At 39.4% G+C, this 17,104-nt stretch overlaps 1 protein-coding gene across 7 annotated transcripts; it reads right to left on the bottom strand.

The window, feature by feature from the left end:
- Nucleotides 1-549: 549 nt before the first annotated feature.
- LOC111563620 (high affinity cationic amino acid transporter 1-like) lies at nt 550-15,967 on the bottom strand. 7 transcript variants are annotated; one of them, XM_023262767.3, is made up of 12 exons: nt 15,827-15,967; nt 8,150-8,559; nt 7,906-8,064; nt 7,651-7,822; nt 7,427-7,560; nt 7,129-7,351; nt 5,731-5,870; nt 4,982-5,084; nt 4,258-4,454; nt 4,005-4,156; nt 2,822-2,930; nt 550-2,705 (listed from the first exon to the last, which is right to left on the bottom strand). In XM_023262767.3, exons 2-12 carry the CDS (start codon nt 8,517-8,519, stop codon nt 2,530-2,532), a joined length of 1,935 nt encoding a protein of 644 aa, XP_023118535.2. In that variant the 5' UTR covers nt 8,520-8,559; nt 15,827-15,967; the 3' UTR covers nt 550-2,529. The 7 variants fall into 7 exon arrangements, with proteins under 7 accessions (XP_023118535.2, XP_023118536.2, XP_023118537.2 ...); XM_023262768.3 differs by having other exon boundaries at nt 8,150-8,556; nt 15,827-15,952; XM_023262769.3 differs by having other exon boundaries at nt 15,831-15,952.
- Between the last annotated feature and the right edge of the window lie 1,137 nt (nt 15,968-17,104).

The raw sequence follows: 17,104 nt of genomic DNA, 5'->3' as shown, positions 1-17,104 counted from the left end.
GAAGGTTGGGGACACCGTGGACAGGTCATCAGTCTATCACAGGGGTACATAAAGAGACAAATAATCACACTCACATCTACGGACAATTTAGAATCACTAATTAACCTCATCATGTTTTTGGACTGTGGGAGGAAGCTGACGTAGCTGGAGAAACCCCACGTATGCACAGGGAGAACATGCAAACTCCATGCAGAAAGATCTCAGGGTCAGGTCGGGATGCGAACCGGGGATCTTCTAGCTGCAAGGTAGCAGTACTAACCACCGATTCACTGTAAAGTATAAATGTGTGTGTATATATATATATGTATACACACATATCTTTATATTACTATTCAAGAGATTTAAATGCTACATGAATAAAAGATCATAATCTGTTATGATTATTGTTAATAACTGTTGGAGTAGCAATAATAATAGAGACAAAGTAATACCATTTCTACACCATCACTGAAAAGGAAAATACAATCACAACATCAAACCATCTACTGTATGTAACAGTCAGGTGTGTGCAATTTATTTCATCTATAACAAAAAAATCAAAGAAAAAACTGCACTTTAACTTTCAGTCTTATTTATTTATAGCAGGAAATATACAAACCACAACCAATATCATGGCAACATTTGGTGAACAGTCTGCCCTCTGCTCTGACACACCGTTATAAAATAGCAGCACTATAAAATCTATACTTTAAGGATTTGTACAGCATGCAAACGTTTTTTAACGGACAGTGTTCAGGAGAAACATTCAGCAGAGGGCACAATTGGTTTCAATTCATATAACAGCCAGGCAGTAACTTTAAAAGCAGGATCACAACTCTATTTACAGACTGAAATAAAATGTTCAAAATCAACATTTCTGAGCAGACATTAATGCATTTGATTTCATAATAAAGATCCAAACTTACATGTAACAACATCCTATTGAATTACACATTTCCCAGTAAATAATGCATGGTAGTTACAAAACAAACTAATGGAAAAAAAATTCTCGCTTATATATATTGAAATCTAATAAAGGCACTGTGTTTATTTACATGGTTTTCTGGTATTTTTAACTTTTTAGTGCTGTTGCACGAAACATTTACAGCAACTGTCAATGAATAGCAACATGGTTCTGACACATAATCTAATTCAAATTAATAGAATCTGGCATCAGATTATATTAACAGCTTCTCTCAATGTACATAAATAGATGCATCAGAGTGGGATTAATTCACCAGGGTGAATTAAAAGCAGTGATTTAAAAGGGAAATTTTTTTCACCTTGTAGCATTTTCAGTTTTTAGTGAACACACAGGTCACAGTTGGATTTTAGCTGCCCTAAAACCCACAATCATGTCCGACAAACAGATGTATTAATGCTTGAGTTACAGCACGACTATCGCTGCAATGTGTGTTTCTGGATGTACAGTATGAGTTTAGTCTTTTCAAGATTAAAGGGAGCAAAACAAAGTGAGTTAAATCAGTATGTAAACAACAGATGTGCAATATCACTGATCACTGACAGTCCAAATGTATGTGCACTAAAAAGTGAAAATGATCCACTACGGTGAAATTTCTCCCATATTATAAATACCAGCTTTTCAGAAATCTAAAGTGTACTTTATATACAGACAATATACAGTATGTATATTTCACAAAGCCTGCTGGTGATAAGAGGAATATCAGTCCTCTAAAGGCTTTACATTCATTCGGGAAATAGGCACTTAATATATATTCTTTAAAGCATCTGATAAATCAATTCACATTAGCAGCTTTTTTTAATTTCTTTGGCTACTTAAAAAGTGCAATTCCCTGATGGAGACAACACTGGTGTTTTTGATCTCTGGTAAATGCGTGCCGCCAATCGGTACCGAAGACAAATTCATCAACTCTCTCACATGGAGATATACTGAAAACAGAGACCTCTACCAGATTATTTATAGCACCATGTTGTATTTCTCTGAGCTGCATAGTTCATATATAAAACAGCTGCAGAGTTGTGCTTTCTATACATTTCCTCAGTAACAAAATACATAGTTAAAACTCCAAAAGCTGAACCTTAGAGATAAACGCAAATAGGAGATCTGGCACAAAAGGCAATGAAGATGCAGCGACATTTTCAGCTCAGTCTATAATCCTTTTTTTCGTAAACAGCTAACATATTAGCTCTGGGAAATTCTGACCTTTCAATATGATAATATAAAATTTTATATACTATCAATTAGGGAGCCAAATTGAAGTCTAACAGCAAACATATGCATGTAGATGCCAAGATAAAGCTTTGTTAAAACTGCTTGTGTTTTATCCACAGACTTAGTTGTGTTTAGTGAAACTGATCATATCAAAGTGCATAAAATATAAAAGATAATTTCGCAAAAAAAAAAAAAAAGACAACTTTATAATTAAAATCTTGGTTTTCAGAAGTATTGAGGTTCTTATTGTTTCACTTGAAAAATGACAACAGATAGTATTTTTGGCTAGAATAAGAAAACACTTCAATACTCTGATTGGACGGGTGCCAGTCAAGATCAGAGAACCTCCTCTTTGCTCAGGAATCTTCGTCTTCATTGTCTGGAGCGGAGTTTGCCGTGTTGTGCAGGAACGCTTCCTTCTCCGTGGCCATTGGCTCTCCTTTTATTGAGCAGGAAGGTGTGTAGGCGTCGGACCTGTTCAACGCTGCCTCTGCACTGTTGCGGATGCCGTAGCTGAAGTAGATAACGAAACCTAGAAACAGTGCAAAAACAATAACTAATTAGTTAATTTAAAAATGAAAAAATGAAAAAAAACTAAAAAACATGAGTGCAGTGAAAAGAATATTTGCCATTATTGACTAAATGTACCTAAAACCATCCAGATGGCAAAACGCAGCCAAGTGCCTTTATCGAGCTGCATCATCAGGTACACATTGACAAACATACTGATGACGGGGATGAAGGGCAGCAGAGGGACCTGTGGGGAGAGTGTGTGTCTTTAATGGGTTAAACTTTGCATTTAAAAAAAAAAGCATCAAATGTAGAATAATGGATAAAATCAAACAAACAACATTGAAAACTAAGTGGACAAATTACAATTAGAGTAATTAAAACCTGGAACCAAAGACCAACACTTTTCCTCATGTGACAAAAATTACTGACAAACTTTGTCTCTTAAACATATCACACAAATCTTCTGAGAGTGTGCAATCAGGATTTTAAAACAAGCAAAATAAACTGCTTGCGCTGTCAATATGCTGTCATAGGGGGAAAGCATTAGGGGAACATACAGTGCACTGAAAACTTAATGATTTTTCAGCCCCCGTAATACTTGAATTATAGCAAAAGTGGTTCAGTATGTTTTAGTCTATTAACTTCCTAAACACATATTGCTCTCTTTATATTCTGACATGACTAGATATAAACTGAAATTGGCATTTGCTGCTTCTAGTTTGACATCAGATAGTATAATTAAACAGTGTCTCGAGGTAAAACTCTCTATTGAAGCTACAGCATATTGTATTGTCAACATTTTTATATAGAAAACTTCACTCCAAATGCTCAGTTTATTTGATGAAGTGAAAGCTTGAACAATGAGAATGTTCACGTGTTGCTAAACCACTTGAAAAGCCTGCCATAAATTCAAGATTCACTGAAATTTTTTAGGCATCTGCTGGGTTCCATTCATTTCCTTACAGAACAAAAACGTTTTAATGCATTTGCGAGGAGTTTGAGCGCATTACCATATAATGAAATGAAAGCAAAAAGTGAACAGATTCGAGGCAAGTTGATTTAACTAATGAAGTGAAATGAACAATGGTGTAATCAATTTAAACAGGGTTTTCTTTGCAAACAGTTGGCAATAACACTAGATACACACAATCTGTAGCTGTCGGTGTGAAAGATGTGTTTAGCAGGTTGGGAGAAATAATAAAGCCCGAGGAGACAATCCATCCTTTTTACTGTTTGCTGCTTGATGTTTGCTCACAGAAATGCAGTTAAAAAGACGACGGAACGGTGAAATAGTGAGAGAAAAGTGCTTCATATTCACCTTAAAGGCGAGTTTGGCTTTGCTCTGTGGCTGTCTGCATACAATTAAGGTGAGAAACAGGCCGATCGCCATGACAATAACGAGGAAGGCAACAGACCAGGCGGCCAGGCCTCCATGAACTGCGACAACACCGAAGATACACACCAAAATACCTGTAAAATAAGAGAGGACACCACATGATCAGTCAGCAACAAGTAACCAAATTATTCAGGTATTTTTGTCCAGTTTTCTCTGTGTTTTCTCCATGTCTCACCAAGTACACTGGTGCAGATGTTGACAGTAAACCCAGACAGAGGAGACGGTTCAGTGTTGGACGGGAAAAAAAGGTTCTTGATAGTGAAGCGATCCTCTGGCTGAGGTAAGATGTCGATATTATACGATTCAGCCATTTCTGGTTCATCCTGGGTGTTGGCCATCTCATAGGCGGCGCTGGGCTGCTCAGGCTGGTACCTTCAGAAGACCAAACATTCAGAACAAGACATGCACACCACAGGGCTCTCTAAAATACTGTTCACTAAAGCTGAGGACACACCAGAGGATTGTTTTAATCCTAAGGCTTATAAACACATCGCATAACATTCATTATGATGGGTTTAACATGTTTTTCTCTATTAAATACAAATTATTAGGATCATTTACTCGTGTAGTCTAACACGCATTAATAACATGAAATGGGTAAAAAGCTTAGACAGCTTTTAGTAACTTCGAAAAAACTCTAATACGTCCATCTTCTAGTCTCTACAATCCTGAAGACCGTATGTTTGATATCATCAAGGCAGCTCAGATTAGTCTGTAGTATCAAATGTAAACTGAAATCCTAAGACTCTTAAACACATCTAGACTGACGAGTCCGACTACAGTCTGACGATTTAATTCCCAGTGAGTGGGTATAAAAATATGCTGCAACTCAAGCCACATAATCCTCTTGTGTGCTGTCAACTTTAGGCTGGATTTATAAGTCGAGAGACGAGGAGCACCTGAGGACCAGCACACAGGCAGCCACCAGAGTGTAAGCCAGCAAAGTGCCGATGGACATGAGGTCAACCAGGTCCTTCAAGTCGAACAGGAACGCCATGACAGCTGCAGAACACACGGCAGAAATATACAAGTCAGCAAGAACAGACAGAAAACCCATATGGTGTAATAATAATAATAATAATAATAAAGACATTGTATATGTTTAGAGATCATTCATAATTATAAAGCCAATAATTTAACTTTCTGCGCAGCTCAATGTATTAACAGCTACATGTGATTTTACCACCATCCTCCTTCCACTAGGGGGCACTGTTGCCTTTGGCCTCATCCAACCACCTACCGGACATAAGCCCTGCCACCATGGTGGAGATGATGGGCGTCTTCCTCTCGCTGACACGAGCCAGAAACGAGAAGAGTAGACCGTCGCGAGCCATAGCAAAGATAATGCGTGGCAGCGGAAACATGGAGCCAAGGAGACTGAGCCGAGGATGAAGGAAGGAGGAGGAGGAGATTTATAACCTGAAGAAACGTTTCGTGAGCTTTGGTTTCACACTAGGCCTCAACCTTTCTCAGCACTGGATGCTCTAATCAGGATGTTGTCGTGTCAGTTGTACACGTTGCAATAATCGATCAAGAAAATTTGCAGGGCTGTCTTGGTTTGATTGAGTTCTCGTGTTGAGGCCATGTGCGCCAAGAGTCTAGTAGGAATCCACCTCAGCCAGTTAGTGAGTTTAGGATGTGAGCTCACCTGCCACAACACCTGATGTTACTGTAGCGGTTAGAGGGGTTTTGGTTCGAGGGCTGATTTTAGCCAAACATTTGAAGAGCAGGCCATCTTCTGCCATGGCCCAGATCACTCTGGGCATTGGGAACATGGAGCCCAGTAAACTAGTTCGGGAGACAGAGAGAACAGCATGCCATGTAAGTGAAGGCACACAATTAGAAAATAAAATCAGGGAAGGAAAAACGGAACCACTAAGACATAACAAGAATACGCTATGAATTCTGTTCTTGGGAACTTCATATGCCTTTTTTTTTGTCCACACTGTGTGTATGTCTATCCACTAATGACCTAAAATATGTCAACACCTGAATGTGACACGTATGAGGACTGTTGAACATTTCATATTACAGCACTGCTTTGTTCCCTTTCAGCCATATGAGCTGTCCTACATGTTGGCCAATAGGATTTCATTACAAAGGTATTGGATAAGGGTTGAAGTCCAGACTCAGAAATTCATTTTTTATGCCATTTTTAAACCACAAACTGTTACAATAGACTTGGAGTCCGCTTCTGTCAAAAATACTGTTTGGTTTTTTTTTTTTAGCTTCGACTAGAACTAATCAAAGCAAGGAAAACAGCCCCAGTCTAAATGTAAAGGGGTGTCTACATACTTCTGGCCAAAACACCATCTCAGGAAAAGCATGCCAGTTAGTGTATAAAAACATTCAGTAAATGTTCTTATTAATCTGTTGTAAAACGCTATATACACACACAACACACATGCAAAAATATACATAAAACATAATTTTAAAATTTTGTCCACACTGTAATTGGAACCACAAAGTATGTGAGGCTGACTTAAAGATGCCCTGTGGAGTTTCTAATGTGATGAAATTCTGTTTTATGTGTGGGACTTTGCTTGATTTGAAAAAAGTACTTCCGCCAATGTTTTTCTTTATTTCACTGAAGTGGCATATTGCACCAAAAATGCAGTAATGCAGGCTTGTTTGACAAAAAATGCGCTTCCTAAAGATTTTATGTGCACGAAAATGTATTTGTTAGACACTGAAGATAACCACAATGTATTAAGGTAACACTGTATGTAAACGGAAACTCCACAGGGAACCTTTCAATACATAAAATATCATTTTTGCACGTTTTTCATTAAAATTTCCATACAAGAAATAAAATTCGCTCTGCTATCTAGTAAATTACAACCTTTCATGAGTTTGCAACATATTTATAATATTAATACTACATCTAGCTCAACTTACAGTGAAGAAAAGAGAATATAATAAAAATCCTTATTCAGTATATTACACATGAATTATTCTTTTTTTTTTCTTTTTTAAAAAAGCATGCTGAACAATTACAAGTCCTCTATGACTTTTTATGTTGAGAGGCAGCAGGAGATCCTCTTACCTGGTCGACAACGCACATAACGAGCCAATGGCCACTGCATAAGTGGCTCCCTCCCAGCCCACATACTTAAAGGCCACCGGCAGAGGGCTGTTCTTGTCGAGCATGTAGTACGGCATCATCACGGTGAGCGCCGCAGACACACCGAAGTACGCCACGAAGCAGATGAGGAGGGAGGCCACGATCCCGATGGGGATGGCCCTCTGGGGATTCTTCACTTCTTCTCCTGGGGAGGAAACCGGAAGTGTCAGAGGATGGATTTCATGTGTGGATTATCAGTTTAATGTATTCTCTCTCTCACCTGTAGTGGCAATGCAGTCGAACCCTACAAAGGCGTAAAAACAGGTGGCAGCACCAGAAAGGACTCCAGTCCAGCCGAAAGGCATGAAGCCGCCTTGACCAAGACTCTCCTCTTCTGGTAAGAAATCAGACATACTGGAAGGAAAAGGAAGAAAACAGTGCATTTTAAAAACACCTCTGGCAAATCATTATACATTTGGGGAATAAGTTCTTCATTCCACCCACTTGAGGCTTGAGTTTCCGGTGCCATTCAGGATTTCTTCGGGGTTCACGCTCCAGTTTTTCAGGTTTCCTTTAACCAAGCCAGAGATGACGACAAACAGCAGCACCAGTACGTTGATGCAGGTGAATACTTTATTAACCAAAGCTGACTCTTTCACTCCAAACGCAAGCAGTCCTGCAAATAAGTTTAAAAAAAACATGAAAGATCAAATAGTATCATGTAAAACATTAGAGAGATAAATGTGAGCTGTTCCCGACCTGTCAGAGTGAGAATGATAAAGACAGCAAAGATGTCTGGATATTGTGCCAGAACTCCTGGTGCGTTCATAGTCATGTATCGTCTGCAAAAGTCCTCAATGTGCCTTCCGATCAGCTCATCAAAAGTTGCGCTCCATGCTCTGGCCACACTCGAAGTTCCTGTGCAGAGAAAAGTAGTCATGTAAACTGAAAATGATCAAGAATGGCAGCTAACTCATTTCCTTCCTCATATAAAGTGTCTCACCAATGACATAGGACAGAATGAGGTTCCAGCCGGTGATAAAGGCCCACAGCTCTCCGACCGTCACGTAGCTATAGAGGTAAGCCGAGCCGGTTTTGGGGACACGGGCTCCGAACTCGGCGTAGCACAGACCAGCCAGGACAGAAGCCAGAGCAGCGATGAGGAAGGAGAGGACGATGGCCGGACCGGCGCTGTTGCGGGCTACGGCTCCGGCAAGCACATAAACGCCAGCGCCGAGTGTGCTGCCGACACCCAGAGCCACCAGGTCGAAGGTGTTGAGGCATCGAGACAAGCGAGACTCGTCTGCGTTACAGTCCACAACCTTCACGCGCAGAAGCTGCTTCCCGATGCCTTTCAATGTCGCCAGAATCATCCTGGCTGGCACTTTGCACCAAAAGTTCAGAAGATACCTGCTGACAAAACAAAAAGAGGAATGTGTTGAGATTGCTATCCATATATCAATATATCTGATTTTTTGTTGTGTTTTTTGGTCTACTTTTAAATACAGTAAAGACAGCCCTACTAGCATTTGGACAATGTTGCAAGACAAAAATGGAAATGAGACCTTTACAACTGGTGTGTTTTGAATCATGATGAGCAGAAATCCATTGTAGGATACAAGCTTATTGTGCCTTTAAGGTGAAATGTTAAGAATCTGGTGAAATTCATACAATAACACAAGTCAGAACTCACACAAGAAGGTGTTAAAAGTCCTGCATTAGAACAAAGGAAACATACATGAGCTTGAGTCCTTCAGGTCAGTAGGAGCTTTTCATTTTTTATCATAGCCATGCAAATATTCAGTGTAAAAAGTGTGAAAGAAACACATGCAACATTGATTTAAAACTTTGTAGGGAATTGCTGGTCTGAACAAATAAGGTTAATATATTCACACGGACATAAAAGCTGAACAGTGAAAGTGGTTGGATGTGTTAAAATAACCGCATGTACAGAACACTACTATAGGCTGTATCTATGTGAACAAGTTCTGATCATGAAGAGACTTGGTATGATGCTAAATTTGAGTACGGACATCACATGCAGTCACATTTCAATAGCAATGCAATAGCATTCATTCTGAAGACGTCTGACAGTGCTGTTAATGGAATTTTGCATGTATTATATGCTGAATTCGACATAAAAAGGTATGACATCATGTAGAAAGTGCACACTTTGAGTATGGAGGGTTGGACCTCCTAAGCTACAAGCTGCAGCTATTTTGTTCTAATTAATTGTTCTCTTATTTACGCATTATTATCTGTTATTAAGTTCAACTGATCCAAGTTACAGTGCAAACAGTAAAACTTCATTTCAGCTGGTTCCTAATAGATGTCTGACAAAGTCCACTAAACAATATGGGGAAAAAAATGAAGTATAAAGACAACAAAACCAGCAGAAATGGACATTCCATATCACACCACAAAGCTAGACAAAACCATGATGCTACCAGTCATTTCAGATCATCATTAACCGCCAAAAAATTATACCTTAATAGTTTTTAAACCATGTGCAATGCATTCTCTTGGCAGTTCACAAATAAGGTTCAAAGCCTGGGCCATAAACAGAGCAGCAGAGACAGATATAGATCTGTCCAACAATACTCACTTCCACAACACAATACAAACCAGGATCTTCTGCCTTCACTGATGAACTAAGATGCTCTGCTTTTGGTTTACAGTTCCAGTCAACTTAGTTCTTTGGTTCTAGGGTCGGCTTTAGATGAACAGAGCTGAGAGACGAGTTTACGAGCAGTGGTTTGACACGTGACACAGACGCATTTTGCGTACAAACCATTCAGGTGTCTGCCTCACAAATAGAACAGTGACACATCACATGGCCTCCAGAGCAGCTGTGCGACAACCACGCCTCCCCTCGTGAAAAACCAACAGACTCCGACAGCCTCTCCTCGTTATTGTCAGATCAACAGCCCAAAATTATGACCCGAGTGTGCTGTTTGATCCTTTTACAACAGAAACAGTCCCACAGTTTACGTCGAAGAAACACTCGACTAAGAAAGACGAGATGAATCGTGAAGCTCAACAGGTGTGAGTTTATTCTTCTAGATTCTGAATAGTTGGACAGTTGGATGCAAACATGCAATTCCTCTTTGATTAGACCAACATGTGGCTTGCGTGCAAGACTCAGCAAAGGAAAAACTGCATTTGCAAGTTAATACGTACTTCTCACATCAATCAAAAATGTAAACAGAAGTATGAGACAAAAGAATATGTCCTTATATGTCATAAAAAGGACATTTGCCAAGTCACTACCTGACAAAAAAGGGGTGATAACTGCCAGTGGTTCAGATATACAGCAGCATGCACATGATGTGACATGCAGCGCCTGAGCTAAAAAAGGAGGGTGGGCAGGAAAGGACCCTGCCCTCTTCTCAGCCAATCCCTGATCGCAACACCTGCTCATGACACACAGGGGCAAATGGGTGAATTTGGAATAGCAGCCAGTCACATGCACTTCACTATTTGGCTGCAGGAAAAATACTTTGGCTCCTTCATATGACTTTTAAATGGGCTGGGACAATGTTTACATACATGAGGATGGAAGCAGTTTCGTTTGAGGTACGACCTCAAACAAAACTTCTTGTCAATATATCTCAATATTAAAATAGTATAACTCAAAACTATGAGGGCTTGACAAGGCTACTTTGGATCGGTATGATGTAAATTAATGTTAAAGACATGTACTCTGTTAAACATTAATACCTGATTGGCATATATTTCTTGTCTGAAAATGGTCCATCCAAAACAAACAACACCTGAAAAGTGAATTACCCAACAATCGCAATTTCAGAAAAAGCTGTTGACTCTCCTCAATTACAATTCTCTGTGCATGAATTTAAAAGAGGGCGACAGATGACGAGTTCATTCAGAGAGCTTTCAGCTCCAACTTGGCATGTGAGGGGCATTTAGCAGCACTACAAAAAGCCCATCTGCCCTTGTGGTGTGACTGGGGATGAAGCAAACAAAGTGCCATGTGAGGACAACCATAAAAAAGACATCTTACACAAGCCAAACAAACAAACTTTCCCTTCCAGGGATTTAGGCTTTAGTGAGGCCACATTAACCTTGTAACATCGATAAGACAAACAGCAACACCAAGCCATTAGAAAATGAACAGTAGCTTCTAGTGATTTTGAAGTTTGCTGAGAGAATGAAGCCTATAAATGGGTCTTGGACACTCCTGTACCATTTCTTGCTCTTGTGGGAGAAAATAAAAATAAAAAATGAAATGTATGAACCTAAACTACCTAGACTTTAAGCTAAAAAGGCTGATTTTTATGATGCAACCAGACAAATAATCAATGAGGACTAATATCTCACTTTCTTAGCAATTAAACAACTGACTATAAAACTCTGCAAGTACACGTTTGAGCTTATGGCTAACACATTTTTAAATATTACATGTTTGTCTAATATTGCATTTGTACATAATTACATACATACCTATATATTATATAACTGACCAATCTGCAGAAGACTGAATGGGAAAAAGTCTGACATGTAATTTGGTTTTGAAAATGTTCATGCACAGATACTAAATCGTATCAAAAAATCACCTGTCATTCCCTATGATAAGTGGTATTCAGCATAATCTACAGACGCAGTAAAGCCAATAATAGTCCCATCCACAATGTACGGTAAGATTGCTGGATGTCGACACGCTGTCAGAAAGCCGGGCACGTTGTCAGAAACAGTCCCCCAGTAAAAAGCTCAGCTGACATGTCCTTGCAGGCTGACTCAGTGTTGACATTCAGTACCTGCCTCATGCTTTGTTCTTTTTGACTTCGTGCAAATTCATGAATGTCACAGCGACTCCCAATACAGCATCAACGCTGCAACGTTCATCCACGACACATTTCTGTCAGGCACTATGTCCTACATATGTTAATGTTAAAATGCATAAATAGATCTGAGATAAGTTTCTGATCCCTGGTATTATTCTCACACTTTCTTGGCTGGTGGCCACACTGTTCATTTACAATGTTCGAGTGCTTATTTGAATTCTTTTGCAAATATTTTAAGAACCATCCCTAATTGTCTAACATGTCAGGAACATGTAATTTTTACATTTCTTTGCTAACTTTTCCACAAATACAATTGTTCACTTCACATTTCTAAAAAATCCACAAGCAGGAATGGCATTTCCCCCCCAGCCTTGTTCACAATATTCTATTTTTAGAGGTTACCTGCTGGTTTTGAAACCTGATACCAATGTCAATATTTCAGTGTTGAATGTTAGGAATTATATACACTACCGTTCAAAAGTTTGAGGTGACCCAGACAAATTCATGTTTTCCATGAAAACTCACATTTTTGTTCATGTGCTAACATAACTGCATAAGGGTTTTCTAATCATCAGTTAGCCTTTCAACACCACTAGCTAACACAATGTAGCATTAGAACACAGGAGTGATGGTTGCTGGAAATGTTCCTCTGTACCCCTATGGAGGTATTCCATTAAAAATCAGCCATTTCCAGCTGGAATAGTCATTTACCACATTAAAAATGTCTAGACTGTGTTTCTGATTAATTTAATGTTATCTTCATTGAAAAAATTGCTTTTCTTTCAAAAATAGGGACATTTCTAAGTGACCTTAAACTTTTGAATGGTAGCGTGTGTGTGTGTGTGTGTGTGTGTATATATATATATATATATATATATATATATATACATATATATATATGTATATTTATATATATATATGTTTATATATACATATATATGTATACGTATATATGTATGTATATATAAACATATATATACATACACACACACACACACACACACACACACACACACACACACACACACACACACACACACACACACACACACACACACACACACACACACACACACATATATATATATATTTTTTTTTTTTTTTTTTTAAATATAAATTTTAATTGTACTTTACTTCTGTCAAATTTTTATGCTGTAAAGTATTTTAAATGCAAACCAAGACGGGAAAATAACTTCAAATTAAAGTGAACACCAGTCAAATTCTTGGGCTGGGTGGCACCTCCTTACATTAATACATACAGATCGGAAACAAATTAAAGGAAAACTCAAGTAAATGAGTGGAGAAACATAAATCAACAGAAATGCTTCCACATAGTTGCATTTTATGGTACAGTTAGTGTAAGACACGAACATCCAGGCACGCTTTGACATGTAGTCAAATTCTTAGAAAGCTGATTCAGATTTTATACAAAGATGGCAAGAAGATAAGATTGCTGGGGCACAGATGGCAGGAGCTTCAGTCACACAGACTACTCAACTGGATTTATTAGGAGCACTGATTTAATTGACAGAAGCTGTAATCAACAGTGAACATTTGATGACCGTAAGACTCAAGTGGGAAAAACAGACAAGGAATTCTTCTTCAAGTGACTTATAATGTCTCTGCAGGAAGTGATCAGTCTGCTAGCAAGAACAACCCATTAACAATTATTAATAGAGGGATATTATAGTAAAGTTAGAGTTCATAATTCCCTTATAAACAAAGATGAATGAAAAAACCAAGAGTTCAGTGCATAAAAACCATTGGCATTGCTCTACTGAGATGTCCAAAAAAGCTCAGATGAGTCATCCTTCATCATATAAGTGGGTTGCTGCATGTGTAGCGTTCCTCAACAGAACAGTACAGGCCTGAATGCTTGATCCCTACAGTGAGGGGATCCGGGGCTCTGTTAGCCTTTTTTGCTTCTGGTTTGGGTCTGCTTATCTCCTAGAAAGAAATATCACTGAAAATCATTATGAAGATCTGAGTGATCACCTTTATCCTCACATGAACCATTTCTATCCTGATGGGAGCGGTTTCCTCCAGGATAAAAGTGGCTCCATCTAAAGGGCATGAGGGGTCACTGAATGGTTTAATGAAAATGTCACCACAGTCACCAGATGTCAAGTCAACAGGACACTGACGGGAGATTTTGGACCTCCAACATTATCAAAACACCAAACTAGGTATTATCTTTTGGAAGAATGGTTTTAATCCCCCTAGTGGAGCTCAAAAGAGCTGGAGAATCAATGTCAAGGTGCACTGAAGCTGGTTTGTTGACAGATGACAACCTAACACCTTACTAAGACCCATTATGTTGGATTTTCCTTTAGTTTGTCACCCATGCGTTCACAAATACCACACCCAAGAATTAGCCCTTTACAGTATGTTGCCCTCATTCTTTCATTCACAGAAAGTTCACTATCCAGAAGGTGTACAGAGCAGCGGAGTTTGACATGCGCACAACTCTATATTATAACTATGAATGGAGCAACCGGATGCAGTAATAAAGTTAAACGGAAAGTGTGGAGTAAAAGTTTACAGCTGAGGCAAATATTAGCTGCTTGGATGACAGGAAATTGGGACACTGCATGTTTTATTCAGGTCAGCTTTAATTATCTTTTTGTTTGTTTGTTTGTTTTAACATTACATAAGTCATCTTAATCAGTGTCTGTCTTTTCTGTCAAGTACACATATATTTTATTACAATAAAAATTATTTTTAAAAATGGGAGAAAAGAAAACAGAACGTGCATTTTCATCTTTTTGATTTTGGGGGGGGAGGGGGGGGGCGGGGCGGGGGGAGCATGGTAATATGAAGTGGGTCACATTCCAACTTTACTTTAAAATACAGTTTTCTGTAGCAGCAACAGAAAGAGGGAAAATTATACTAAAATCACAGTAACTCTGGAAGATAAGAAATGGATTTGACCAACTCTGACATCTGAAGACGTCTCTTACATTAGATTTATGAACAAGAGGGGAGACAGTATAGATCAGTAAAGCTTTAAATTAACGCATGGGTTTGAAAAAAAAAGTGAACTTCAACAATTCTCCCCTAAACACAAATAATCCTTGTGTCTACTGCTGGTGTTCTCATATCGTTGCTCTACACAGCAATGTTGACTGAGAAAATGAGAAGTTTCACTTACTGACTGAATATTTATTTGATTTAGTTTATTCTTTACACTGCAGAATAGAAATTTACCAGAGTTGGTCTTCAAACGTACAGAATTGGGCTTTAAAAAGTTATAAACTATGTTGAGTCCTCAAACATCAACATCAAACACACATGGTAACAATCGTTAAGGTGCAAAACATATGTTTAACCACAACGTTTAACTAGTTTGAAAGTATTAACTTTCAAACAAAAACTATCATTTTAGTTTTTTTCATAACATAATCTAAGATGGAAAAATTTCATAAAACTGATGAGAAATGTGAGAGAATTGCCTTTTATTTATGGTGTGTGTTCATTCAGCCACACTGCTGCTGGGACTGACCCTCCAGAAACTTTGTGGCGCTATAAAAGGCAATGTTTCTCCGCACGCAAAAGCTCAAGTCTCCCCTTTAACCGCAGCCGTCCACAAAACTACTCCGAGTTCGTCTCCAAACTGCGCATCATTCCACATTTGCGCCACACTCGACTACTTTAAAGTTTGGTGAGAAAAAGTACAGAAGCTTCTCTCAGATGCCCTCAGGCTCTATTGCATCAGCCGGATGATGTTCCCCTCTTGAAAGCATGTGCAGCTGCTTCCTTGTGGCGTGTCTTTACGCATTGCGCACGGCTGGACACATGGCGCCTTTCCCCCTCCTTTAACTAACAGCTCCGGCCCGATAAATTTATTTAGAAGCAAGAGTCTGATGAAGAAGCCTTACCTACTTGAAGAAGATCCCAAACAGCTCCTGCTTCTCTCACTTTACTCCTCACCACAGTCGATTTCCTCCGCCTGAAACTCTGATGGTTCGCTGGGAAGGACTCACGCACGGAGTCGTAGAAGCCCGCCTTCTGTGGCTCCACCCGTTGATTTCTTTTGTTTTGTATGCATGGGCGTCCTGCTGTAACCAGATGGCGCTCTTTACAAGCAAATCCTTCTTGCATCCCCTCCTGATCGTCTCTGAGAGGCATCCTGGATCAGAAGACAGCAGCATACCCTGCAGCCCTGTCTTCATTTTAAATGTATGCCCATATCAGTATGCATATGTTGACATCTCTCCCTGCTGTTCCTCCTTCCTTTCATCGTTGCATACAAACAGTCACATCAACATCGGATGATTATGGATTGCTTGTGAAGTTGCAAGTCTCCACGGGGGGAAACAAAGCTGTTACGCTCCACTCCCCAAGTTCCCTGCTGGGGCCGTACACTGGTGTCATGTCGTGATCCTCTTATTTCAGCCTGGATCTTGATACATAATACAAATCTACAGTAGGATTTTGGATTATCTATGTGAGAGGGATCCAGCACACACTAGCCGAGGGCTCCACCCATGTCTTGGGATTCAGGGACTCCCAGTCATTTTTTGGGTCCTGCTGAAATAGCAGCAGAGGGTGTTGAAATCTGCTGGATATTCAGGCCGCTTCATGATCCCCTCCTTTGCTTTGACTATAACTACTACATGTATCAAAGCGAAGACATAATTGGTAAGAGAAGTGCTTTATACCCTGCCTTATCTGACATTTCTAGATTTATGGTTGACTGCCGCTCACCCTGTGGGCCAATTGTGGCTCGCCTTGATAAATGGGAGTTGGTGGTCTTAGGTGATTTTGAAGTAATGCAGTTCCCATGGGACTTGGGAGGAGAAAGTACTTCAAAAGAAATACTATCCTACAGCCTACATAACCAGATATCACTGCATTTTGTTCCTGTTAGATACACTATTTGCCAGTTTCCGGGGGATGGTTCACACCTCATGAAATTGTCGGATTTAGTGCAGTTTCCTACTACAGGCCAGTGTTTCCCAGCTGCAGTTATCACTAGCACTGATGGTTTTCATTCAAGCTTTTTTTAATGAGGACTGAAAAGACACGAGATACCAGGAGAATGCAGTTAATTACCTTCTACAAAAGAAAACAAGTGGCACTTTGGGCCCCAAAGATCTTCGCTGGAACCCGTCACTGCCAGTGCTGTGCATAAAGATGAAAAACGGAGTGTAATG

Source organism: Amphiprion ocellaris, chromosome 7 (genome assembly GCF_022539595.1).
Source record: "Amphiprion ocellaris isolate individual 3 ecotype Okinawa chromosome 7, ASM2253959v1, whole genome shotgun sequence".
In the NCBI taxonomy this organism is placed as follows: domain Eukaryota; kingdom Metazoa; phylum Chordata; class Actinopteri; family Pomacentridae; genus Amphiprion; species Amphiprion ocellaris.
This window is presented reverse-complemented; position numbering and strand designations above follow the sequence as displayed.

Excerpts from the sequence above, each read along its gene's own strand:
- LOC111563620 (XM_023262767.3), bottom strand. The coding sequence starts at position 8,519 with ATGATTCTGGCGACATTGAAAGGCATCGGGAAGCAGCTTCTGCGCGTG. Across the intron at positions 4,157-4,257 it reads CATCTGCACCAGTGTACTTG|GTATTTTGGTGTGTATCTTC; the intron begins GTGAGACATGGA and ends CTTATTTTACAG. Across the intron at positions 2,706-2,821 it reads TGCCATCTGGATGGTTTTAG|GTTTCGTTATCTACTTCAGC; the intron begins GTACATTTAGTC and ends CACTGTTTCTAG.